Here is a 27,670-nt window from a genome sequence, read left to right as displayed (position 1 = left end):
TTTTTAGTTTTATATATTTTTTTTTCTTCAAAGATTATTTTACAGTTTGAATCCCACGAGAAGGCACTTTTGATTGGCAAATTTTATCACACTCTCATTCATGGTTAAAAATTCAGCTGATGGTCATCGGATACAGACAGCTTTAAAAAAACGAATGGGGAATAACTTCTTCTTCTTCACAGGGAGAACTACTGACAATAATGTGAGACATGGATGTGGCATTTTATTCAGCCACTTCCAAAACTCCAGGAGCATGGCATAGCCAACCTATCTAGTTCCTTGGCATGTCTAGATGGAGATTTGTGTGGCTCCTTGGAGCTCTCAAGCTGGCACTGAGAAGCACAATCTCGAGGAAGTGCTGAGTTTTCCAATACTTTGTTAGAGTTGAAACTGGCTTGCTGGCCCTGAACCTTTAGCCTTCCTGAAAGAAGAAATAAAGCAGGATGTGGCTTCAGTGGGAAGGCAATTCTATGGAGAAAGTGAGAGAGGCATCACTCAAGCAACTGTTTAAAGGAGGGGCTTGTTTGCTGCTACCCTGAAGGATTAGGATGGGGTTGGTTGATGTAAGAACCAGTCTCAGGTGGGAACAGAAAGCAGTGGAGAAGGGAAAAGTGGACAGGACAATTATGTGAAAGGGAAAGTAGAAAGAAGAGAAAAAAGTCATTTCTCTTCCAGGGAACAATTTTGGGTTCTGTATATTTGATGAAAAAATGAGTTTTTTGTGGAATGAGACCATTGACTGGGTCTCATATTAACTCTTAGCCAATGTGGCTAGTAAAACTGGCCCTGACCAATATTGTGTGGATTATTTCATTCCTTTGCCTCCAAGAATGACAGGGGAGGTTGCAGGCACTTGGAGACATGACAGAGGCTCTCTCAATAGAAGTGTCAACTCATGGGCAAAAAAGATTCCCAATGCATTTCCTTTTATATCAGAAATGACAACAAAGCACACAAAAATAATCACCATCTCCCGTGAACAGCATTAAAATACAGCTATAAAAATCATCATACTTTTTCTCATTCCATATTTTCCTATTTTTTTCTAATATATATATACACACATATATACATGGTATACATATTTATATAATCTAAAAACATGCCCAGTTCAAATTATTTCCACATTCTGTAAAAAAAAAAGTCATTCCCCCCACAATAGGGTGTGCTGGGCAACTCTTTACACAGAATTTGGATTAATCTTAAAAAGGGATCTTTTGGTTTGTGGGAGCTAGTGGGTCCAAATTGGCCTTTGGCCTCTTTTGGAGGGGAGAGGGGGGGAGAAAAAGATTTCTTGGTCCTGCCAGAATGAAGCAATTTCTCAATTTCTCAACTTATACCATCAAACACAGCATTAAGGAGGCAATTGAGGTAGGGTGAGAAAAGGAACAAAGATACAGTTCAGATCAGGCCAAATTTAGCTACTCCAATGGGAAAAACTATGTACATGCCAAAGGAGGTTGACGCCATCCTTAAATCAAGATGATCCATTGAAGCAGCAAAGAAATATGCAGTCTAAGTTTACACAAAAGTAAATTAACTCTTTCTTAACAGTTTTCTGTCCAAAATGTGTGCATAAATTGTAACCTTATTTCCCCCCCCCCAGGAGTTTCTGTGGCTGGAGAAAGAACAAAAAACAGCCTTAGAACGCCACAAGAAAGTTCCTTGTTAATTCAACCTGACATTAATATAGATTGGCTGATAAGATAATATGGAATGATTAGAGATCATTTTGACTACATTTTACTTTTGCCTCACATCAATTTCAAAAAAATCTTTTAGAAATACTGTACATTTTAAAATGAGTTTTGATACAGTTTCACTGCTAAAAACCGTGATACAACATTTGAAGAACTATAAAATCTGGAGAAAGTTATTCAATGCATATTTTCAGTGTTTTGATGCATGTTTATCCAGGAAGTGCAAATCTGGCAAGTCACTGAGAAAATTGCCAGGTTCAATTTCTCAAGGACTGCTAAGGAGAGACTTGACCTTCGGTCTTTCCATACAGTACTAGCAACAGGTGCCACACCTGAAGAAGCAGAAGGGGGGGGGGAAGAAGATGACAGTAGACTTAAGGAAAAACAAAGCTTCTCTTCTTTTACTCTCAATAATTTTTTCTCCCTTCCACTCCCTTCAGGTTGTTAGAACAATGCTGCTTTTTTTAAATGGTTCTTTTGGGGGGAAAATAAACAGAAAATAAGAAGGAACATATTTGTCTACTGTTCAAGGAATCTGCAGTTTGCATTGTTGAAAGACGACCTGCTGACTGTAATATTCAACTTCAAAGACGCCTGATCTGACAGCCATGTTTGCAATGCCCAATTCAAAAGATTTCTGAACATCCTGTCACTCTTAGTAAGAGGGAGCAGCATGTTAATCAGAACTGTCTGGTCAGGTGTAGGCCAGCAGTGATCCAGATACATCAACCATTTCTGGTCCATTGTAACAGTAAATTTAATTATTGTTTCATGTTGAAGAAGACAGCTCAGGAGCTCCTTGAAAGTGAAGTTCAAAATGAGCTACCAATGAGCTACCAAGAACTGCAGTACCCTATGCCTGAGTTAGATTCATGGGGTTTATGGTATCTTTAAAAAAATAGCAATAGGCAAAAGGCACAAGGAATTCTTACATCTCGAAAATATTGTAAGGCAAATTTAAGATGGCACTGGAGAGAAACCGAGGCAAATCCGTAAGTAGAAATAGTAACTAGGCAGATTACCAAGACAATTCTTGTTTGGTATCAAAATTCTCTCCTATTAAACAGGTTTCAAAGATGCTGGAAAAAAAAATAGGAAGAAACATACTGAACCACAGGGATGGGTCAGCTTTGCTAAAGCATCCCCTGAGGGAACCCCCAGCGCTGTGGACAAAGCAGCAGAAATGGAGACACCTCCTTTTGGCACACTAACTCTGCTTTCTCCTCCTCATGCTATATCAGCAAGTCTATTGATTCTAAAAGGCACAATTTCCCCCACATACTCCACAAATCCAGAAAGGTTACAGATTTCTAGGAAGACAGTGGGATTTGAAGGCACCAACTGTAGCGCAAGACAAAAAACACAGCGGTCAAGGAATACACCTCCCACATCTTGTCTCTCTGTTTAGTCTAATTCTGCCTGATGTTGTATCCTGTCACTGAGAGGATAGTGTCAAAGAGGGGCTCAAAGGAAGAAGTCAGGGCTGACACAAAATACAGAAAAGGTGCAGAGGACGATTCCAAAGCATTCAACATAAATACTGCAGGACAGTATCACTTATCACTTCTCTAAGCTGTGGGAGGGACCTGTGGCTCTCCAGCTATTGCTTTAGGACCCTTTGTGCCTCCCTCATCATGATCATAACAGGAAACCAGGAATGTTCTTCAGCAACATATGGAACCATGGTTTCCTAGCTTCTGTTCTTTAATATTGGACTCTCTTAATTACAGAACTATCTATCCCTTCCATCATTCTGCCCTTCCCATCGAATTCTTTCTTGTCAGCCATATTTCACCTCTCAAGGAGTCCCTTCTCTGCATTCCAATGCTACCTCAGTCTTTCCTCCTAAGCAAATGTTTGTATCATGAACCACCTTACCCCATCACGACCAGTCATAGAAGTGGCCCGAGAGATCTATTTCCAGAGATTAAAAAAAAAAGAGGGACTTGTAGGCTGGAGGCTTCAACTCCTCTTATCCCCTTGCTAGTAAAGCTGGTTCACCCTATGTCTCAGCAGGAAGAAGCAAACCTGATTTTTTTTCCTCCTCCTTACGAAAAATCTCCAGTCCTTCCTTAATTTAGGGGGGGGGGGGAGAGAATGAATAAAACTGGGAATTCTTCCAGTCTCTTTCTTCTCCCCTCACTGTGTTTGGAAATTTAGGAATTTTCCCACAAGGGGGAGGGGGAGATATTTCCAAGAGGAGCAAAACACAAAACTGACCTCACTATTAGTCCCAAGAGTTGACTTATGTGTAACAGTTATACACAGTCCACAGCCCCTTTGCGAAAGATCCAGCTTAAATTTCAAGCCAAAAAACTAAGCCTTTGGAGGAGGCAGAAACATCTTATTTAGGGATGAACCTGAGTCCCCTAAAAAAAATGCAGTCCTCTGCTCACATATATCACTTTTCTGTATCCCTGCCCCATCCACACCACTTTAGTTCTGCTAGGTTTTTTTTAGCTTTTCTTCTCCAATTTTCTTGAATAATTTCAATCTCGGCTCCTCCTAGCCCAGTGTTTCTCAACCTTGACAATTTTAAGGCATGTGGACTTCAACTCCCAGAATTCCACAGCCAGCAATGCTGGCTGTGGAATTCTGGGAGTTGAAGTCCACATGCTTTAAAATTGTCAAGGTTGAGAAACACTGTCCTAGCCAATCAGCAATTTTAGAAATAACTTTTTCTGAAATTGGGACAATGGAGATCTTTGAACTGATACAACAATGAAGTGCAGTGAATACCCGGGAAAGAGACTTGTGTATCTTCCCCCAAGATGGCGGCAAATGAGCGGAGAACTGTTCTGATTAGAAGGGAAAGGACCATAGCTGGATCATAGCTTTGGTCACATTAGATGTTTGTGTGTGGAGAGAAAGGGCTGAGGTTCTGGTTTCTGCAACCCATCATTCAAGGGGAGAAACTGTTAACCATATCAGCAAGGAGGTTTCCTTTCTGGGGGGGGGCGGGGTTTCAAGATCACATTCAGATGCTGAAGTTTCTTCTGGTGCCTCATGGGAATAATTGCGCTCTGCTGCCTCCTGCAGGGTTTCCTGGGCACTGCGTTGCTTGTTGAGGCTGAGGGAAGAGGTCATCCTGCTCAGCAGAAGGAAGTAGCCAAAATGGGCATACCTACCCCTCCTACTTCCCCTGCCCAAAGCCCTGCCCCCTCCATTGGTCACTAGCTAGTAGTCCGATGCTGCTTTAGCACGGTATATACATCATCCACTTTGCTGAGTCTCTCAAAGAAAGGCAGCAGGTCAAGGAGCTCCGTGTCAGCCATGTTGTCAAACCACGAAGCCACAGGCACCTGCCAGGGGTGAAAAAAGGGAAAGGGTTACTGCATCGGTGGCTATCGGTAATCAAAATAAGGCTACCGGGAGCAGCTATTTTATACCGTGCTATGGATTGCATATGATATTGCTCTACTATTTAGCTTTCAGTTGCCAATTGCAAAAAAAAAAAAATAAAAATCTGCACGATGCATGGTATTAAGGAAAAAATCTTCTTGGGCCCAAGAACCAAGTAGAAAACTATCCCCCCCCCCTTGCCCTCTTCTTCAGGCATATATTTTCAGGTCTGTTCAAGAGACGGGCTTCCAAATTGTTATGGTTGCCCACCCCTCAATTTAGAACGCTGCTAGCTCTCCCTCTACTTACAGCATTGTCAGGGTGGAAGACATAGGAAGCTGGTGAATTGTCTACAATGATGATCCGTGTCAGATCGCGTCCCAGGCGGCTGAGGTCCTTGACGTAATTACCCCGATGGAAGACACATGACTCGCGAAAAAGGCGAGCGCGAAAGGCCCCCCACTTGTCCAGCAGATCAGCCACAGGATCAGCATACTAAAATTGGAGGACCAACAGGGGATAAAGGAAATTGGTTTGACTAGATCAGGGGTAGGCAACCTTGGCTCTTGTATGACTCGTGGACTTCAACTCCCAGAATTCCTGAGCTAGCCATGCTGGCTCAGGAATTCTGGGAGTTGAAGTCCACGAGTCATAAAAGAGCCAAGGTTGCCTACCCCTGAACTAGATTCTCCAGGTGCTCTATATAGGAAGGGAGGGTGTAGTATTAGGGTACACAATTTATTCCTGTTTATTTATTTATTTCCTGTCAAAATCCTGAAACTTTTGTATTCCACAAGGCTAGATTGGAAATAAAGATTAGCAAACTCTTTTCTCCAGCAGAGGCTTTTCCTACTAATTGTTAATTAAAGCAGACTTCTGCTGATGACGTCATCCAGATTGCCTTTTCAATGCAAAAGATCAAGAAAAATCCAACATCTACAGGACAGGCAGTCCTCGATTTATAACCATCCATTTAGTGACCTTTCAAAATTACAATGGCACTGGAAAAAAAATGGGTCTTTGCATTTGTGACCTTTGCAGCATCCCCACTATTATGTGATCAAATGTTGGATGTTTCGCAACCATCATGTAATTACAACTGTTGTGGCATCCCAGGGTCATGTGATCATCATCTGCAACCTTCTCAACTGATTTCTGGCAAGCAAAGTCAAGGGGGGGGGGAAATCCAGATTCACTCAAGGACCACATTTCACTTAACAACTGCCGTGATTCACTTAACAACTGCGGCAAAGAGTTCATAAAATCAGATACAATTCCCTTAACAAATACCTTGCTTAGCAACAGCAATTCGGGCCACAATTGTGATTGTAAGTCAAGGTCTACTTGTAGAGCATTGGCTTTTTTTTTTTTTTTTTTTTTTTAGGTTCAAGGAAAATGGTACAAAAGAATGTCTCAGCTTTGGAATTTTTCAGAATTCTTCATCAAGCAAAATGTTACAGAAATCCTGGGATGAAAAGGAAATCCAAAGCACAGACTCTTGCTTCAGATGAGTGGGAACAGCTTTCTCCCACAACTTGCAAGAGGTAAGAGGGATCTGGGAGTCAGGATTTCTGGATTAATTTTGAGTTTAGAATGGGTCAGGAGGTTAATTGGACAGAAAGGCTGCTATGAGCATCTTCTTAATTTCTCTCTTTCGGTTGGCTAAGTTTCCCCAAATTGGAGCCCATTACTCTGACTACTTCATGAGAAAGCAGGATGATAGGAGAAGGAGGAGAATTGTACCTTTGCCAGGCTAGCAGTGAAGAGTACACACTCAAAGAGCTCACCCATCCGCCTCAGAAACTCATCCACATGGGGTCGCTTCAGTACATACACCTGGTAAGAGAAATCATGGAAGGGGATCATGGAACAAGAAAAAGATGCAGGCTCCATGTCCTATCTACTTGCCCAACAAACCGATGGATCCAGTTTCTGTCTAAAAGAAGGCAATGCTGAGCATCAGAATAAGCACCGGAAGACTAGGTAGCAAAACTGGTTGCCCAGAAAATATGCTGATATTTATTTATTTATGTATTATATATATTTATATACTGCCCCTCTTCCATGACAACATCAATAGAATAGAATACCCTACAATTCAATAAAGCACTGCATACAAAAACAGCCACAAAACTGGCCCAAGCAATAAAACTTGATCAGAATAAAACATCAACTACACAAGATGGTTGAATCACTAAAATTCAAGTATCTCCCCCCAAACAAAATAGCTTTCCCTGCCTAATAGCATTTAGCAATACCATTTAGACTTATATATACCCCTTCACAGTGCTTATCTAAGTAGTTTACCGAGTCAGCACATTGCCCCCAATAATCTGGGTCCTGTTTACCAACTTCTGAAGGATGGAAGGCTGAGTCAACCTTGAGCCGTTGAGAATCAAACTGCTGAACTGCAAGCAGCCGGCAGGCAGCAGAATTAGCCTGCAGTACTTCATTCTAACCATTGCGCCACCACAGCTTATGGAAAAGCAACAACCAAGAGATTGGTGCGTGTCCGGCAACCACCTGTTCCTGGGAATTGGGATCACCCTGAAGATGGTTTCAGTTCAGTTCAGTTCATGTCCCACTTATCTCACAATGGGTGGGGATCCTAAGCATCTCCTTCCCTAAAAGTCCATACAGAATGGCCGGAAGCCAATTGGAGGAGGCAGCAAACTGGAGCTGCTCCTTACAGGACTTTGTAAGTTATAAGCAGATCTTTGAATTAGGCTCAAAACCTATCAAAGGATTGGTGGCACACTGCAGTAGCATGTCTCCCTGTTAGCAGGCTGGCCATGAGAATCAGTACCAACTCTACTTTGCAAGCCGTCTTCAAAAGCAGTCCTATGTAAAACCTGTTGCCGTACTCTGAAAGTATCTTGCGAAGAGCATGAGTCATGACTGCCAGGTAAATATTTCAAGATCCAAGTCCCCTGGCCATGACCTCTACCCACTGCTCCAGCAGGAGCCATGAGTCCTGGAGGAACCAAAGTCACAGACATTTTCTATAGGGCTCTACAGGATCATATTCAGAATTATCAGTGGAACTGATTTCTCCTGGATAAGCAGTATCTCTGGGTAGAGAAAGGCAGAGATAACAAAGGCGAAAGAATGCAAGATTCCTTAGCAGATTAAAAAGACAGTAAATGACACTCAACTTGAGAAAAGTCAGAGAAAGAGGCCCATAGTAAACTCACCTTGATTTGATATAAGAGAGAGCAGAGGGGGAAGGGTTTGAAGATTCAGTTCTTATGCAGCATAACGATAAAATAGAGTTCCAGGAATCGTGCTGGGTCTTGTTTCCTGATCTGGCGTTCTTTGAAGGGCTGATACTCAATCCGGCAGAAGCCATGCATCTAGCAAGACTGCCAAGTTCCAGGCCTATTCAAGTTGAGGAGAGCAATCCTAACCAAAGCTAATCACAAAACTGCTTTAGAACCTCCAGCTTGCTGGGATTTAGTTTCAGCTTGTTCCTACCATCCAGATCCTCAACCCCCAGAGACTGAGTTAGGGCTTCACAGCAGTTCTGTCACAGCAGAGAGGACAGCGTGCTGTTGAGCATCGTTAGGATGCTGGTGACACCTCACTGCAAACTGACAGACGATCTCTCTCCAAAGTTTCATAGAGAAGTTAAACAGTGTGAGAAAGGCACCAGTGGGCATGTGGAGGGGATATGTGTAGTTGGCTGTAAGAATAACCTTGAGAAAGAGAAGGAAGAGCTGCAGCCAAGGCAGTGGTCGAATAAGAGAAATCTTAGACTGTAGCATGGAATTTGAGAAAGCATCTCAGACTGGACCCTCCCTAATTCTCTTTAGGATAAAGGGGGGGGGGGGAAAGAGGCACATTCAGAGTTGCAAGATTCTGCTACTGTGACCCTATAATAAAAGTTCATTTTATCATTCATGACTCTGGCGTTCAGGCCTGGTCTACCTCAAAAGGCTGGTACCCTGCAGAACACTGAAGACAGATAGTCCTAACCTCAAAGCCCCTAACTGACCTATGAAGCCAAGTTACTTCTACATATGGTTCTTCTCTGGCACTTGCTCTGCTTTACTTATTGAATTTTACCAAGCACAGAGATAGAGATCAAGGTGTCCTCCTCACTGAAGATCCTCCACAATTCAAGAAAGGCTGGGAAAAGACAGCTTGCACCCTTTACACAAAGAACCAAAGCAAGAAGATCCCCACATTTCAACATGCAGTGCACAACAGTCATCTGAAATGGTTCAAACTCCAAAGTATGGAATGATGTAACTGGGCAATCTCATCTGAGAACTATTCAAAGCATGCTGAGCTGTTGATTCCTCTTTGAATGTGAGCACGTATAACTGTCAAGTCCACTGTGATTGATGCTTCTGGCTGCCTCCAAGGCCAAGTAATCGAGAACAGGCTGATTGCAGTACCTACAGCCTATCCTGGATTACTTGAACCTAGCCACAGCCTTTGTAAATGGGAATAGCAATCACGATATATATATATATAGGGCTATTGGATTTCAATCTCAGCTCCATCACAGCTTTAGGAGTATAGAGGAGATTTCCTTATGTTGAATCACACCATTGGGTTCACATGGTCTAATGATCAAATGCATTTTCTTAATCTATCTGGACATGCTGGGATTGAATGGAAGATCTTCTCATGGAAATAGATGCTGTACTACCAGATGGACCTTTCCCCTCATGCTACTGTTAAGGGGTATCCCATAGCAACCATTACCAAATCAGATTTAATGTGAAATTTCTCTGTCACATGAGGTGCATCCAGATTGTCCGCAATCTCTCTTGTTCCATTTTCCAGCATAGATTCCATACCTGGTGCATGACCCCGTCAATCTCCACTGGGATGATGAAATCTGCATTGTTCACTGGCTAGAGAGGAGGAAGGAAGCACAGGGTGAACCACAACTTCTACAAGACTTTTTTTCGCTACCCATCTCCCTGGTTTTGAAAAAGTTATGTTGGAAACACTTCCTGGGTTTCTGAAACAAGATCGGCTTCACATTTTGCTCTGCCAACAAATAAGTCATATATCTCCTTCCTTCATTCGCTTCAGTAGTTTGGAGGGACTAAGTTTGGGGAAGGCTGCTCTAATGAAGAAAGTTTAAAAAATATAGCTGTTAAAAATCTCACTTAATAGAACTGCCTGGAATGAAAATCAGCAAATAGCCTCACTACTCATCAAAAAGGAGAGAGGAGGAAGAGGAAGAAGAAGAGGAAGAGAAGAAGAAGAGAAGAAGAAGGAAGAAGAAGAAGAAGAAGAAGAAGAAGAAGAAGAAGAAGAAGAAGAAGAAGAAGAAGAAGAAGAAGAAGAAGAAGAAGAAGAAGAAGAAGAAGAAGATATGTAAGAACTGACCTTAAAAGAACTATGTACTAAGGTCTCATCCAAGTCAATCACCACACAGATTTTACTGGCATCTTGCAGTTTGATTTCCGGCAACAGGTATTTGACTGTGGTCTGTAGAGTGAGAAAGATATAGAGAGACATATGCATTTGGATTAAAAGAGATATAGAAGCAAGGAACTTCAATCTCTGACAACTAGTGTAAGGGGCAATGGGAATTAACCCGTAAACAGCATGAATGCGCTAAAATCAGAGATTCTCCTTCCTATGTTTTGTGAAGAGTGGATGCTGTCTCCTTTTAGTTTGCTTCCCCATATTATCATCAAGGAATATTTGGCACGTATCAAGATCTCTATCTCAGTCCTCTATAGAACAAGAATGTCTGTCTGTCTGTCTGTCTGTCTGTCTGTCTGTCTGTCTGTCTGTCTGTCTGTCTGTCTATCTATCTATCTATCTATCTATCTATCTATCTATCTATCTATCTATCTATCTATCTATCCATCCATTCAATATAAACCTACTCCCTATTCCATGATTCCATAGCTATACAATATAGGCTAGGAAGATGAAATAGGTGCAGTGGGGTGATTTATACTTGCAGGAGGGAGAAATCCTGAAGCCAAGCCTAAGCATTTATACAATTGGGCAATAGAGGGCGCTAATATATTAAGGCTCAGGTGATCTATTCTAAAAGTGAATCAACTTGGGATAGCAATTTAAAAGGAGTTGGTAGTTCAGCAGCTTTGAATAATTAAAGGCTCTCCAGATCTCTCAAAATCAACTAGGATATTCATATATTAGTACCACACTTAGTCATTTTTTAAAAATCTCTATCAGTTGGAGGGCATGTTAATGTTCTGCCAGCCCAGTCCCCATGAGCAACAAGCTATAAATCTTGAGGGAATGCCAGAAATATAGAAGGCTCTTAATAAGGCCCTAACCTTTTTCTTGAAATTAGTGGATGGGCAGCTTAAGTTGCTAATGTCTGATTTTTGTATAGTCCAGTGCAAGCACCAATTGGGTACTTGGTCTACTACGGACTGCTGTTTCAAATATAGACGAAACCCAATCTCTCTCTAGGTTGCCATCTTGCACCTTCGACATGAGAGAAATGTTGGGCAAGACAGCCATGACTCTTCCTGCCCATCCCTTCAAGCTTGTCACCTGTCATTATCTATTGGCAGTTAAGCAACAAGGGATCATATGTCAAGACCTGCAGCCAAATGCATTTTAAAGATCTCTTTCCAACCTCTGGGTTGCATGGCAGACATGCCATCTACCGGTATGTGGAATGTAACTAACTCTCTTTATCCAAGTACAAGAAAGCAATTCAAGCATTGCAGAGGATGACTCATGCATAGTGAATGGTCTACAATGGGCCTTCTAATTTCTCAAGCTGTTTTCTGGTTCTCAGGGCTTAATGACAACACCCATTAAAGTTTGTACCTCTTCTCTAACCTAGAGGCTAGAGCAGGGGTCTTCAAACTTGGCCCTTTTATGACTTATGGACTTCAACTTCCAGAATTCCTCAGCCAGGCACACTGGCTGAGAAATTCTGGAAGCTGAAGTCTAAAAGACATAAAAGGGCCAAGTCTGAAGACCCCTGGCCTAGGGTTTTACTATTTTGGAGTTTACGGTGTTATCACTTGATGAAGGAGCTCAGGAATTTTACCTGAAGCTAAATGTGGCCTGAACATTCTCAATGGGTAGAAATATCATGGACTGAAGTAAGGGAGTGGGCAACAGCCCTTTTCTTAAAACTAATGTATCCTTTCCCAGTATAGCATTTATTGGATGGTTTGGACTACAATACCATCAGTCCCAATGATGCACAATCATTTCTTTTGCTCGCTGGGAGAATTCCCCATATCTGGAAAATCATAGGTTGGGGTAGACTGTTCAAGAGTTCCTTTTAACAAATGGATTTGTTGTACTCAGAAGCATCAAAGAGATTGGTTACATCCTGTAAGGCAAGATCCTTGATGGCCAAAAAACCAGGAACCAAAGAGACAGTTAAACATACCTTGGTCACTGAACCGTTTTCTTCCACCAGCAGCGGGGCATTGTTGTTGACAGGGATAGGCTCTGAGTTGTCATGGCAAAGGCAGCAAAAAAGGGATTGGAAGATGCTGCGATTCCTGGGTTTCTTGGAAGATGATTGGTTCTGAACACCTGCAGGGTTGGGGGGTAGGTGGCCAGAAAAGACAAGCAAGTGGAAATGAAACTGCACAGCTGTCCTGTCAAAGATACTTTACTGTTTAAAACAAGAATAAGGAGCATCCCTCCCATTCCATGTGTACAAGTCAAGTGGACTGCAGGAAGAATTCTCCTTCAACCCAGAGATAGGAGAACATCTCTTCTTGCATCTGAAGACCATGGGCTGGCTCAGGAACACAAGACTGTGTGATACACAGCTCTCAATCCCAACACTTTTCTACTGTCTTCCAGCATCTGTTGCTTGACGCACCTGTCTCATTCTACCTAACAGTAGGCTGGCCCTAAGGAGAGGTATTCTACTCAATCCCTGCCCAAAATGAAAGCCTTACCCAAACATCTATCCTCTTCCTGTTCAAGCTTCCTTTCTTTAAAGTGTCTTTGACCCACTGCAAGACTGGAAAGTTCCATACCCAAATGCAGTATGTGTACACGTGAGATGCATCGTATTATTATCTTGCAAAATATCAACATCTACTTAGGCAGCTCTTATAATAGGATTTACTTTATCAGTACAGTAGCTTTCCCTTCTCTTCACATACTTATATTTTGAAGATGTAATCTCACATTTGCCATAGGACCATATTGTGCATGAATGCCTATGGCCAAAATAAATTTACTTCTGAGAAGGAGGCTCAGAGGGAGGGGGGGGAAATCATTATACTATATTTAAGTGAATACTGTAGACCAATAATTTTCTACCTAACATCCCACTAGGCTGGTTTTAGCATGGATGCATATTGATTCATACATTCATATTCTCAAGTTACTACTTCAACACTAGATGTAGCCTGCCAATGAAAAATATCATCTTTCTGTGAGTGGGTGCATTTATTACTGCAAGGAAGAAAAGATAAAAAAAATAAGCTTTAAGCAGGATGTTTGGTTGGATTGATTTCTAAATAAACCAATAACTGCATGCAGCTCTGTAAGCAAAATAGGTTTGGTTCACTTGAGAAAGAGGTGGATCAAGGAGACATTAGACAAGACTGATGGACAGCTTTTCTTAAGTCAGGCTTCCCACAAGCTGATACTTTCCAGATGGACTTCAACTATCCTCCAGCCAACACGGCTATCTGATCAGGGAACGTGGGGGTGGGGTGGCGGTTAAAAACTCATGCATCTGAACAGAACTAGCTTGTAGGAGATTGGTGGAGAAATCAAGCAGGTTGGATCCTCCATGGAGATATGGAGCTTTTCCCAAAAATGGAAATGTGCCAGACCAAGTGGATTTGTGGGTATGATTAAATGGGGGGGGAAGAAAGAGGAAAAGAGCACGCAAGTAGTAGGCCTAATTATGAGAGAGAGATTAGCCAATAAAGGGCTCTGCTAAAGTGAGAGGAGACCAGGTTGAACAAACCTGATTTTAGCTGTTGAAAAGATTTTTCAATGTTAAGATATTTTGCTAATGTTTCTGATTTTTTGACCTTGATAATTGAATCCATACTTTGCAAGAAGGAAAAGAAAACACCATCTCCTCTTCCTAAGTTCCACACAAAAATGTACACCTGTTTTACAGAAATGGCAAATATATGTTCCCCCACCCCTTTCACATTTTCCTTAAGTCATCACAAGGATGTCAACACTAGAAAAACCCTGGGCCAGTTTTAATCATGCACCATCTCCCAAATTTTAAGTTAAGATTCACTTTCCCATCTCATCTCTTTGCTATTCTATCCCTGGCTCCTGCTCTCTAATACAGCCCCAAATCAGGAGATTGTCTTCTCTCGGAGATGCCCCGGATCAGGTCAGAAGAACATACAGCAGAAAGCCCAGCTAGCAAGGAAGTAGCACTTCCACTCCCAGTAACCCCCCTACCCTAGAGTCACAAGATCTATTTTGGGTTTTTAAGCTCACTTTGTTGCAAGTTTATCTAAGTCCAACAGACTTCTTTTGTCCTAACCGTACTTAGAGATAGAAGCTCTGTGGTAGAGGGGTGTTGCTTTTATGAGACCCCAAGTAGCACTTCCAAAAGAGCTCCACCCTCTTTATTTTTAAAATGAACGGGACAAGACTCAAACATAAGCAGAACTTATTTAGAGCAAGAGAGGTGCCAGGACCATATGTGGTACCTAAAGAGTCTCTCTCTCTCTCTCTCTCTCTCTCTCTCTCTCTCTCTCTCTCTCTCTCCCTCCCTCCCTCCCTCCCTCCCTCCCTCCCTCCCTCCCTCTCTCTCATACACACACACACACACACTCATTTAATCCTATCTCCAAATGTCAGTGGTACAGCTGCCAAAAGCCAACGGTGCTGTATCCTGCCATTCTGAGGCCGGAACACACATGAAAGCTGTACCCACTATTACCACTACCATGCTCTGCAAACACTCGGGGGGGGGGGAAAGGAAAATCCTTGCTCTGCCCAAATGTGTCACTTGGCCATATCCACTTTGCATTATTATCCTGTGACGTTTGGGCCTCCAGATATGTGCTCTGAGGGCACTGTTCCACAACAGGTCGAACTTTGGAGACAAGAGATTTTTCTGCATGCAACGCCATCATGTACTGACTATACAGTCTACCTCTGAATTTGTAAGTAGACTAAATAGCCTCGTCTTTGCTCCTTCAGAATGGAATTGTGATGTGGTTTTTAACCATTTTTGTCCTACACTAAATAAATAAATAAATAAATAAATGGGCCTCTGAAACCGCTTAATGTTGCTCACACCTGTCTCATGGGGAAGAGGAAAGATCTTCTTTTTGTTCAGCATTCCCTTGCCTGTCTCACTTTGCAATCAGAAGCGCCCTCTGCATGCATGGCCTCTCTTGAGTTCAATTTGATCTTCCCAGGCAAGTGTGTCTAGGATTGCAGCCTTATTGTCCACCTGCCTAGTCCAGCCTTCCTGCAGCCAAACCTAATGCCAAAGGGGATCCTATAGAGAAAATGTTTAGGTCAGACCTACAGTTCTTTTGACAGTTAAGTAAAAAAAAATGGCCCTTCTTACAGTTGATCTATCGGTCGTAATGTGTGGCATGCTATTCTCAAACTTGAAAATTTCATCTTAACAAGGACTAGCTTCTCCATGGATTTATCTACTATAGAAGAAGGCAGTTTGGTGTTCTCGAGAGGGCGTTAACTAACACTCCCATAATCCTTTGCTTCTAGCTGTGTATTATGAGCCTGATGGGAATTGTAGTCCGAAAAACATGCCTAGTGCTTGACTTCCTTCTTATTCATGCACTGATACAAAGCCATCTTCTCACTTGATGCTAATGCAGTGTTTCTCAACCTTGACCATTTTAAGGCATGTGGACTTCAACTCCCAGAATTCCACAGCCAGCATTGCTGGCTGTGGAATTCTGGGAGTTGAAGTCCACATGCCTTAAAATGGTCAAGGTTGAGAAACACTGTGCTAATGTGTTCAGTGCAAAATAAGCATGAAGTTGTACTTCATGTCTGCAGTTGTCTTTCCTTTTTGTTCATTCTCACAGGCACGCATAATAAGCATGGTGCCCTGACTGCAGTAGGTTCCTGCCTATCTTCTTGAAGAAGAACAGAAGCTATGTAACCAGAGTATGAATTTGAATATCCAACTATGATGAAAACAAAGAGTTATAAACTGCTGGATCAGATATTTTATTCAGCCAGCTATGTGATAACCACAAGGAACTTGCTCAACATGAATGGTAGGAAACAGACAGTAAATACACAATATTGAGCAATATCTGAAGGCAAAGTGTGGTGACCTCGGAAAGATGATGCAAATATCTCCTTTTTTCTACCTTTTTGAGGGGGAGTTGAAACTAAAATAGGTGTACCACTCTTACTGGAGTATTTTGCTTTGGTATTTTTATACAAACAATCAAATGATCTAATTTCTGTACTTTGCTGCTGAATTTCAGCAGTGTAACTGGAGAAGGGCATTGACATAGGTTGTAGGTTATCCACCCTGTTCTCTATTTTTTTTTTCTTGGAGGCAGGCAAAATTTTGATGGTCAAGAGCCCCTTTAAAATCTAGGAATGAGTGGCTCCACATTGCACACGTAGGTAAGGATAAGCTCTCTTTTCATTTATTAACACTGATATACATACTTTAAGGGCTCACTGATATACATACACTCCAGACTCACATCAGCATGAGAGGAAACACTGACAGTTTTCAGCAATCCTGGCTGTAGAAGTCTCTGAGGGTCATCCAAAGTAGCTTAAGTGAGCCTGGGACCACAAATTCCCCATCCATAATCTAGGGCCATTACGATAAAGCTGCTGTCACTGTGAGCAGAGGAAATCTAAAGCAGATCCTAATGACTCAGTAACTATGAAGGACAGATCTTAGTTGAAAACAGAACAAGGCCATTCTCAGACCACAAAAAGCTTTCAATTTCCAGGAGCCCTCAGTTTCAAGAACCATTTGCTTCCACACAGTGGCAACCCCCAGTCACCCCAGAGAGCTTCAGCAGACTGTTTTAGGAACACCCTACACTTTGACTGGCAGCTGCACATTGTAAACATGCTCAAAGAGGAAACTATCCTTATTCGGCTCCACTCTTTCTGATTCGGTTCTCTACTGGAAATATTCTTGGGTTATTGTTTTTACTGACCGAGGGTAACAAGAAGAAAATCACACACCTCATCAGGTAAAGACAAGAAAATTCAAGGTGGGTCAAACCAGCACTGCAAGTAAAGCAGACTCAATTCATCAGCCATTCAATCTTTTAAAAAAGAAACTTGAGATCTGGGGTGCTCAACATGAATACAAAACACAGAATTGCTGGGGCAAAGCACTGAATACTGAACAGATTACCAGAGTCAAAATACAAACTAAAACATTTGTCATTTGCCAAGAACCATCGCACTCAAAAGCCCAATTCCGGTTTCCCAGCTTAAATGAGAAACAAAATCTCACTGTACACTAGTACAGGAGTCTCCAAACTTGGCAACTTTAAGACCTGTTGACTTCAACTCCCAGAATTCCTCAACCAGCTATGGAGGTTGAGGAATTCACCATTAAGACATTTTTTGTGAATGGGACACCACTCTAATCTCTTTAGATCCAGCCAAGGACATCCAAATGCTCATATTATCAGTTCTAAGCAAGTTCAGTGCAGATTCACTAAATGTACATTGTTGCACTAACATTACTCTCAAGTGTCACAGCACATTCTGAGCACTCCCAGGTCTCTAGGTTTTTTTTTTTTTCCTATCTGTGCCACTTAGTACAGGGATATCCAAACTTGGCAGCTTTAAGAGTTGTGGACTTCAACTCCCAGAGTTCCTCAACCAGGAGTTGGTCAGGACCCTAAAATTAGCCATAGCAAATGTGGCAAATGAATGCCCCAAAAGAATTAAATACCAAATGTTAAGGTGTCCCCCAAATCCTGCCATTATTAAATTCTTCTTCTTCTTGTGCCATATCCGTTATAGGATGTTGGCGATCATGTTGGCGATCCTGTTTTTATCATCAGCCGCACGAAAAAGTGCTGCTGAGTTTTGTCCAAACCAGTCCCTTAGATTTTGAAGCCACAATGTTCTTCTTCTGTCTGGATATCGTTTGCCTTCAATCTTTCCCTGGAGGATTAAATGGAGTATGCAGTATTTTTCTGGGTGTCGCATCACATGTCCGAAATATTCTAATTTTCGTTTTTTAATTGTTTTGATGATTTCCCTTGGCTTTCCCAGGCGGCTTATCACCTCCTCATTTCTGATCTTGTCAACCCAGCTTATACATAACAGCCGCCTGTAAATCCACATTTCAAATGCTTCTAGTGTCTTCAGGTGGCCTTCTGTCAGAGACCAACTCTCTACTCCATAGAGCAGGATAGAAAAAATATAGCATCTGACAAGCCTGATTTTCAGTCTTAGTCTTATGTCGTGATTGCAGAAGACCTTTTTCATTTTGAAGAATGCTGTTCGAGCTTTTTAATTTAAAAAAAAATAAAATTTTAATTTTTTTATTAAATAGAGATCAAAATTAAGACAGTTCTTGCTGTAAATGAATGATATTGAACCCCTGATTTTGGAGGTTGCTACTAATCACAGAAGATAGATTCTCATCCCTGCAAAGGGGAATACATAAGTAGCTTGAAGAAAACATTCCAAGAATACAGTGACTTTTGCCAATGGCACTTAGTCATGGCTACATTTAGTAATCAGGCATCTTTACAACAGGCCCAGCAAAGGAAACGTGTGCCATTCTAAGTTCTGCTCAGCAGAAAGCCCTGTAATTTCCCCTGCCTCATAATTTCTATTCCAACTGTTGTATTAATATCAAGTGTCCTGCTGTATTTCAGCAGGTCATTGCAAAAAAAGAGAGGAAAACAATATTAAAATAGTTTCCATCCCTTCCCTTCCCTTTCACATTCTGTGTTGTGTCTGTACTGATGAAAATTTTAGGACAAGCTGTTCTGCTTTCATTGATCTGAACTAGAGCTTTTCTGGGCAAAGAGTAAAGTACAGATGCTTTAAAACAACTAATAAATAAAATGGCTCATGCAATTCTCCTTCAGTTTTACTCCAGATTTAACTGGGAAGGCTAAAGTCCAAACAAGCAGAGCCACGGACTCCACTGATTTCTCCTACATATGATGGCAGTGGCAAACGATGTCACTCTTATGAATATACAAATGAGAAAGCACTCATTGAGCACGACATGCAAAGAGATTGTGTTAGAGAACACAAGGCCTACATTCTAACCAGCAGGAATGAGCTCAGAAAAGAACAGCATCGCAACTTCACACTGCAACAGGCCTTGGCCATCTTTTGACCCATCAAGCCAAACAACCACCGTTTACCATCCCTACACATCAGGGGCTTAATGAAATCTTGAACTGCAGAAATGGTAGTGGTGGGGAGATAAACCATCACTGGCAGGCCACTTTCCTGAAGCTAGCAAGAAGGCATTATAATAATAAAAAAAAATCTCACTACCCAAATTAGATTTATGGTCCAATTCAACCACTTCTTTATTACTTCAATTAGCCAACTAGCAAACCACAGGTGGGGCACTTTGATCACACCACTTTTCTCCCAGCAACTGTTAGTCAGTGGTCCCCACTCCTAAGCTTAGAAAACCCTTTTAATAGAACTGTTTTAGGTCTTTTTTTGAGACAAAGGCCACATTCAGACTTAACACTAAGCCATTATTTGTCAGCATTGAACTAAGGTCCTTCCATGACTTTGTCTAATTAAGAACATTGCACAAGAAGTCTGATTAAGCATGCTTACATGTTTATTGCAATTATCAATACAGAGAGAAAAAAGAGAAGTTATGAAGTTAAGATTCCAGCTGTTTTCTTAATGCAGAGATGTCCAATCTGTGCCCCCCTCCCTTTATTATAACCCCCAGAGACCTTCAGATGTTTTTACCCAATTGTAATTGTTAAGCATATAACTGGAATGTAATCATATCAACTACATTTAATTTGGATTATGTTACAAAATTGAACCCAGATTCTATTCTGGCCTCAGTCATGACTTTCTGGAGTTTAGTCTCTGGTGCAGTGCTCCAAAAAGGCACACAGTTATTTCTCAACAAACACAGCATACGCCCATCACAACAAATGACAGCCAATTTCAAGAGAAAACCCACTTGGTCCTTCTCCTGCTTCTATCACCAAGGAAAATTATGATCGGGCAGTTAGTGGCACTGATTAACAGTGCCTAGGTTCCTATTTTATACACAACTATAACAAGATTTAATTGGTTTTGGTTCGTCACAAATGTGTGCATGTAGGCATAGTGCAGAATAAACCATGGTTTACATCATTGGGATGCTCTGGGTGAATAAGGCCACTGATTCATTTCACAAACCATGGTTAAATACACTGTTAAGATAATGTTTCAACCCAGTCAATGGATTAAAGTCACCCAATAAACTTTGGGACAGAGTCTAACTCCATAGCCATCACATTTCACTGACATTAATCATGCTACTTTTAAACAGTGCATTTTATTCCGATTGTTGTTTTCTGTAAGCTTTACAGCAGCCTTCCTAGGCAGGCTAGTATTCATTTACTCCCCGTATTCTACATGGAATGGAAACAAAAGGAATATATACTGGCTTCTTATATTTGTACTGGGCAGAGATTTAAATCTGAGATTCACGCTTTGGCTGCACCAGGCACTTCACAGGTCTTCTGCATGGCTATTATCCATACCTGCTTCGGCCCTCAAACAGAAGCTTTGAACAGATCCCTTGAGCTACCAAGACACAGAGGGAGCTGCAGTAAGACTGACACAGGAGCTGTCCTTTTAATTTAATTTATTCATTATATGTGTTACCCGACTCCCAACAGCTCCCTTTCTCTCAGGACTGCTGCTACAATGATTTTGCTCACATTTTTACTATTTCTCTCACTGCATTTAGAAGATCACTGAAGACAGTTTTATTTCACCAAGCCTTGAAGATTACTTAAGTGTTATTATTGGCATCTATCTTGGGGCTGGGAGCTGGGGGTGGATTTATTCTTATTGCTGTTGTTTTTAATATTTTTAATGTTTTGTCGTAAACTGCCAAGAGCTTTGGGATTAGGGGCCAGGTTGTAAAAAAAAACCTGTAAAACAAATAAATCAACAATAAATTAAAGGAGGAAAGAGAGAGAATACAGTGGCTAGAATGTCCAAGAAATCTTACTTCAGCTATGAAGTCACTAAATGGACTCACGCCAGCGCAGGGTAGCATGCTGTTTCCAGATGTACTTGAACTGTAGCTTACTGCTAAGGATGTTAGGTAAGGCTTATGGGACTTGAAAGCCTTAGCTTCCCTCTGTACCCCAAATATATGCAAGATATAATCCTGGCCTACCTTACTAAGAATAAGGACTAAATTCTCACTTAATACACAGCCAGGGTTTATTTTTGCACACAGAATAAACCATAGTGGTCTGGTTTACGTATAACACAATGGATGAGTCTGCTCCAAGCCTTAAGCCAGGTGAGCCATGACTGAAGGACCCCGCTCTGCAGACCAGCCTCACACTCAGAAGGCAGAAGTGGTCAGCAAGGGGTGGGGACAAATGCCCATTAAGGTTAAATGGACAAATGTCCATTTAACCTTAGTGGAGCAATAAACTCTCATTCCCACGCAAAGCCTCCTCCCGAATCTACAAAAATGGGCCAAGCATCCGATACAGATTTCAGTCCCAATATAATCAGTTGAACACTTTTGAACTATTTTTCAAGGGGCTTTTATGCCTCCTGTTGCACCATGCCATGATGGCGCAGTGGTTAAATTGCAGGATTGTAGGCTAACTCTGCCAACAGCCTGAAGTTCGATCCTGACCAACTCAAGGTTCACTCAGGCTTCCATCCTTCCGAGGTCAGTAAAATAAGGATTGTTGGGGGCTGTAAACTGCCCGGAGAGTACTGCAGATCACTATGAAGCAGTATATAAGTCGAAGTGCTAGTGCTGTTGTTATTTCCAACCACACTTTAACTGTGCCCCAATGTTTACTGAAAATTGTTGAAAAATGGTAATTTTGTCCTTGAGTTTTTTTGGGGGGGGATGGTCACAAACTGTGTGCTGGGGAGTCAGGCATGCACAACAGCTGTGACTTCTGTAACTCCAACCAAATTCAAATTACAACTGAACCAAGTCAGTCTCAATCTAAAGCTCTGCATGCATGACTAGGCTATGCTGCCCCTTAAACTCATTTACTGTTTATGAAGAGGCAGTTTGGGATTTCCTACGGAGATTTTAGAAGCCTGGGACATTTATCTCCTATTTCTTACAAAATAGCACAAATAAAACCAGTTTTTGTAATCAGCTTTTCTACGAGTCTGGCTTTATGCCTCTGCTTGATGCAGAATTAAGTGGTATAACTCTTAATTGCATCACAATAGTATTGGCCTGATACAAGTAGAAAGATCTCTTTTTTTTTTTGAGCCTTCAATCATATTTTTAAGAGAAGCAACACATTTCTCTGTTGAATGTTAACATACAAAGAAGAAGAACTGTTTGCAGTATCCTGCCTTTATTCTAATTTATTAAAGTAATACAATTGTCAGTATTCCTAGCATGGCACATTCACCTGTACAAATGACTTGGTTTGCATTGGCTAGTGTTGCTTCATTTGCATTTGTTATCCTGGCAATTTTCCTGAGAGGTAAACCGTTATTATAATCATCCATATTGGAAATGGGATGAGTAAGAGAAGGGGATTCAAGGAGGAAGCGCTCCTGATGAAGTTATGTCATTTGAATCAGACTTCCTGATTCAGAGCTCAACCTCAGGTTGGGCCGTTTGCAGTACCGTATGCAACTGTATAAAACAGCAGAATAAAATATTTTTATTATAAACGATAAGTGGTAATTATAAATTAAATTATAAATTTAGCATAATCATTATAAATTATAAATATTAGAGAATCTTTGGGCCAGCCACTCTCCCTCTGCCCATCCCACCTTGCTGGGCTGTTATTATGAGGAAAAGAGAAGGAAGGCGTATTAGGTATTTGTGCTGCTAGAGTTATTAATCAAAATAACAATGGAATAAAAATAAACAAAAATAATTATATCTAAATTCTAATTATAACATAAAACTTTGGGAGCTGGATAGATACGGTGAGAGGATGAAGAACTATTACAATTTCTACTATCGAAGAGCTTATAAATTCTCTCCACAGTGAAATTCCAAGGGAATTGAACGTATTCAACTTCTAGCAGGAATTATCACAACAGGCTTGAGAAGAATGATTAAGTACCTTTCAAAATAGAGAAAGGGAGCTAGAAATTGATTTCTTTTTACCTTGATATAGTTATCCTGTCAAGAGAGATGAGATAGGGACTAAATGGGACTTTTAAACATGAGCCTTCTCTCACTAAAATCCATAAAGTATTGTGAAGAATGAAACAAATCTTTTAGATTGGGCTTTGCATGCTTAGGACAATTTTCAGAGGAAACAATATTTAACCAGATGAACTTCTATTCAACACCTACCTCCTCAAAGCAGCCTGGATACATTCCATTCACATTTCTCTTATGAAAAACAGAACTGCAGGCCTATTTCAGGAAAGTATTAGAAGAGAAGAGAAATGGACTAAGGTGTTTGCCACATTTTCCCATCTAGTGCCATCCAAGTGCGCCTGATGGACACACAACAATAAACCCATTATGCGATTCACTTGTTTCTGGCCTAGTGTGATCTGCAAACTCAACCATAAAGGTTCAGCATTATGAAAAAAAAAAAAACCCTGGCTAAAATGGTTTGACTTTATTAAGTCAAACAACCAAGGTCACTAAGGAGCCCAGTTAATATTATGTATGAATTCTGTCCCAGAACTCCGACATGGGAATCACCAGTCACTAAAAGTTGTTGATTCCTTTACCCAAGCCCAAAATTTCCATTACTAAGCAAGACAATTGTTAAGTGAGTTTTGCCTCATTTTACAATCTTTCTTGTCAGCTGTTAAGTGGATCACTGCAGTTGTTCAGTTAGTAACCAGGCTGTTAAGTGAATCTGACTTTCCCATTGACTTCGCTTGTCAAAAGGCTGCAAAAGGTGATCACATGGCCCCGGGAGACACCGCAACCGTCATAAATACATGCCAGTTGCCAAGCATCTTAATTTTGATCCTGCCCCAGTGGTTGCAAGTAAGTCTGAAAATCGGTCACGATTCACATTTTTCAGTGCCGTTGTAACTTTGAACGGTCACTAAATGAATGGCTGTTAAGTCGAGGATTATCTGTAAACTGCCCAGAGTCACTTAGGTAAGATAGGTAGTGTAAATAAATAAATACATACATAAATACACACATACATAATTGGCAATGGTTAAAACTGAACTTGAGAGGTTTCTGCATCCCTGCAGGTTATTTTCTGCCTGTACTTCTGCCTTTTCTAGCTTACTGTTTTATTTTTGTTCCAAGCCTCTTCCATGGCATGGGATAAAGACCTTGGACACCCCCCCCCCTCCATCACCTCTATGGTTCCAAGGATGAACACCTAGGACCTCAGGCACTGTAGACAATATTCCTTCTGCGATAACTCAATACAACATAAGGCAGCTTCTTGGTGGTCCACTGAGAGGGACAAACTCTTCAATTGCCCCAAAGGGGCAAGGTCTTATTCTACATGGGACGTCTGAAGGCAGAGAGCCTGCTGGTCATATTTGGCAACCCAATAAGCCTCCAGGTAGGTTTGCTTACTCAGATGTATAACAAATGTCTACTTTCAGGTAGACTGGTGGGATTTCTTTAACTGATAGAGTAGAATTTGTGCAAACCACTGCTTACAATGGTTCTGATACTGTCTCCTAGACTCCAATCTTGAACTGCAGTTCTACCAAGCATTACATTACCATATTCCAGTGAATATGACTCTTCTTATGGCATATATTAAGAAAATGTGCCACCCTCTTCCAAGACCCCTGTGGTCTCCCTAGCTCAGGGGTTCCCAACCAGGGGTGCTTGCACCCCCTGGGGGTGTGAGACGATATTCCAGGGGGTGCGAAAACTTGGCTTTTCAAAATTATAGTGTATATGCATAATTCGTTGCTGTTATTTTGAACTTTTGTAAGGGGTGCGAGAATATATCAGAAGCGTTTTAGGGGCGCGGGGTATAGAAAAGGTTGGGAGCCATTGCCCTAGCTCAACCATGGCTTCCTCAAACTGGTTTCTGTGGTCAGAAGGAATTCCATTTTCCATTTCCCCCATCTTCCTTTCTGGTTCTGCACCTCCATCTTTATTGGCCTGACACATCTGGGCTCAAATGGTGGAAATCAGAGAGGGAAGAATTGAACAACTACCTTTCCTCAGATTGCTGCAAATGACCAGAGATGCCTCCATTCACAAGTCCAGTCTGCCCAGCAGTGAAGAACCAGCCTTCCTTTTTCCTCACTGTTATAGCATCTGATGGGAAAGAGGCCTGAATTTCTTAAAGGAAGGCAGCCTCAGATTTCCTAACCTTGCTAACCAGCTCCTTCCTCCATGTTCACCAGGAAGTGGTAGAGAAAGTCTAGAACAGTGTTTCCCAAACTTGACAATTTTAAGGCATGAGGACTTCAACTCCCAGAATTCCACAGCCAGCGTTGCTGGCTGTGGAATTCTGGGAGTTGAAGTCCACATGCCTTAAAATTGTCAAGTTTGGGAAACACTGGTCTAGAAGAGTGGTAAAGACACAGGTCACACACACTCTCTCTCTCTCTCCCCACTCCCCTCTTGTTGTTGTTGTTAAGACTGCCATTGGTATAACTCTGTTCACGATTCAAAATGAGGACAAAAGCAATTGCACGTTTCTCCCATAAGGAGAAAGGAGTGGCTCCTTTCTAGGTGCTACAAATGGGCCATGTTGGAAGAAAAAAATGGGTGGAAGACCATATGTCAAAAGATGAGAAAATGCTGCTCTTCCTACCACTCAGGGAGACTCTGGATTCCTGCAGATTAAGAGATCAATCCTGAGACTTCAATAAAAACACCCCATTCAGCAACTCTGGCTTCTCTCCAACAGAGGAGCCTTATGGTTGATTGACTAATACCTGACACAAAACTGGATGGAGTGCAGTGTCCAGTCTCTGCTAGGAGATTTTGTCCATCCCCAATTTAAAAAGCCAGCCTCCACCCTCCAGTCCTTACTTTCCATCCCTCCAAAGCAGCAACAGTGAAACCCACAGCTGGAAACATCTGGAAAAGGTAGCTCCCTTGCAAATGAACGGCCCAGTTGGCCAGTTCTCAGTCTCCGGAAAAACAATGACTGACAGACAGTTGGACAGGGAGAGGCATCCAGGATATTAGCGGGGGAGGAGGGAGGACAGGCAACAGGATGCCGTTTGCACTAAGTTTCACTCTTGCACACTCCAGATGGCTCAGACTACAACTCCCATTCCAAACATGGAAAGTGTAATCCAATCCCTGGAACCGACCAGGTTGAGGAAGGCAGGTTGTCTGAAAGCTCTGAATAAAACCTGTTGCTGGTCTAATACTGTACAGCCTCTACCATAATATTCGGCGCAGAGGAGTTGGGGTGGGTGGCAGCAGAGGCACCCAAAGGCCCTAAATACGCACCCAAAGAAAATGTAGGCCCTTCACCTATCCCCACTCCTTCCAAAGGATCTGCTATGGTAAAAGAGGCCTTTTTGGCAGATCCCGACAGAAGCGACCGCTGTTAGGTTTCGAAAGCGTAGCGCGGACTTTGCCATCATTCCCAGAGAAAATACACACGCACGTGTGCAAAGCGATTGCGCTGATGTTTGGCGAGGCCCTGGCATCCAGGACGGGATGGGTCTCCCCCTCCCCAACTTTGCTTTTTCTGGATGCGTGAGGCTGCAGCTCCCATCGCCCTTACCCACACTCACGGACGCACGGAATGCAACAGTGTGACATCCCGCGGGCTTCGGGTTGAAGATGGCTCTGCCCGCCACCAGCGCCCGTGTTAGGGAACGGCTGGAATTCGCGGGACGCGGTGTTGACGCGGGTCCGGGAGCATCTTCAAGCCCAGAAGAAACGCACGTGTTAAGACATTCCGTCCGCCGCTCCACTCCCCCCCACCCTCACCCCGCTTCGGCTTTGCCACCGGAATCTCAAATCGGAGTGACTCCGGAGGCCCTTTGGGGAAAGTCTGCAAGCGCCCCTCCCCGGTTCGAGCCTTTGGCACCGAAGGCCGGCAGGGAGACCCAGCGCTTCTCCTCTCCGAGGGGCGAAGGCGATCTGTCAAACCCGAGAGGGCCGCCGGGCTTCTGCAGCTCCGCTTTGGGCGACCTGTAGAGAGGGGAGGGAGCGAGACTCTTCCCCCCCCCAGCATTTCCCCTGAGGAAGGCAGGCAGACGCGGTCCCCAAAGCATCCGCGCCGATGCCCCGCGTGGGAGGAGGAGGAGGAGGAGGGGGGGAGGTTGTTGTTAAGAATGCTTACCTTTCTCCTGCAGAGGACTGTTCACCTCTTCCTTGCTAACCTGGGTGATAATAGGTCCGCTGTCCATTAGACCAGACGTGCAGAGCGCTCTCCTCCTGCCTCCGATCGTCTCTCCGCCGCCGCCGATTCGGGGATTTTTCCGGGACTTCACACCGATTTTTTTTTCCTTCCCCCCCCCCCGGTTGCTTTTTAAAAAAAAAAAAAAAAACACCCACCAGCAGCAGCGGAACGGAGCGGGAAAAAAAGGAAGGAAAAATAATAAATAAAAGGAAAGAAAACGGAAGAGGGGGAATG

The 27,670-nt window shown here is 42.3% G+C and overlaps 1 protein-coding gene across 1 annotated transcript; it reads right to left on the bottom strand.

The window, feature by feature from the left end:
* Positions 1–27,670, bottom strand: CTDSP1 (CTD small phosphatase 1). Its single transcript, XM_039343233.1, has 7 exons — positions 27,377–27,670; positions 12,403–12,551; positions 10,392–10,493; positions 9,851–9,907; positions 6,786–6,878; positions 5,352–5,537; positions 1–5,002 (listed from the first exon to the last, which is right to left on the bottom strand). Exons 1-7 carry the CDS (start codon positions 27,441–27,443, stop codon positions 4,874–4,876), a joined length of 783 nt encoding a protein of 260 aa, XP_039199167.1. The 5' UTR covers positions 27,444–27,670; the 3' UTR covers positions 1–4,873.

The sequence above is a fragment of the Crotalus tigris genome, unplaced genomic scaffold (assembly GCF_016545835.1).
Source record: "Crotalus tigris isolate CLP2741 ecotype Arizona unplaced genomic scaffold, ASM1654583v1 scf7180000017834.3080900, whole genome shotgun sequence".
Taxonomy (NCBI): Eukaryota; Metazoa; Chordata; class Lepidosauria; order Squamata; family Viperidae; genus Crotalus; species Crotalus tigris.
Note: the sequence above shows the minus strand (reverse complement) of the source record. Positions and strands in the feature narration are given on the sequence as shown.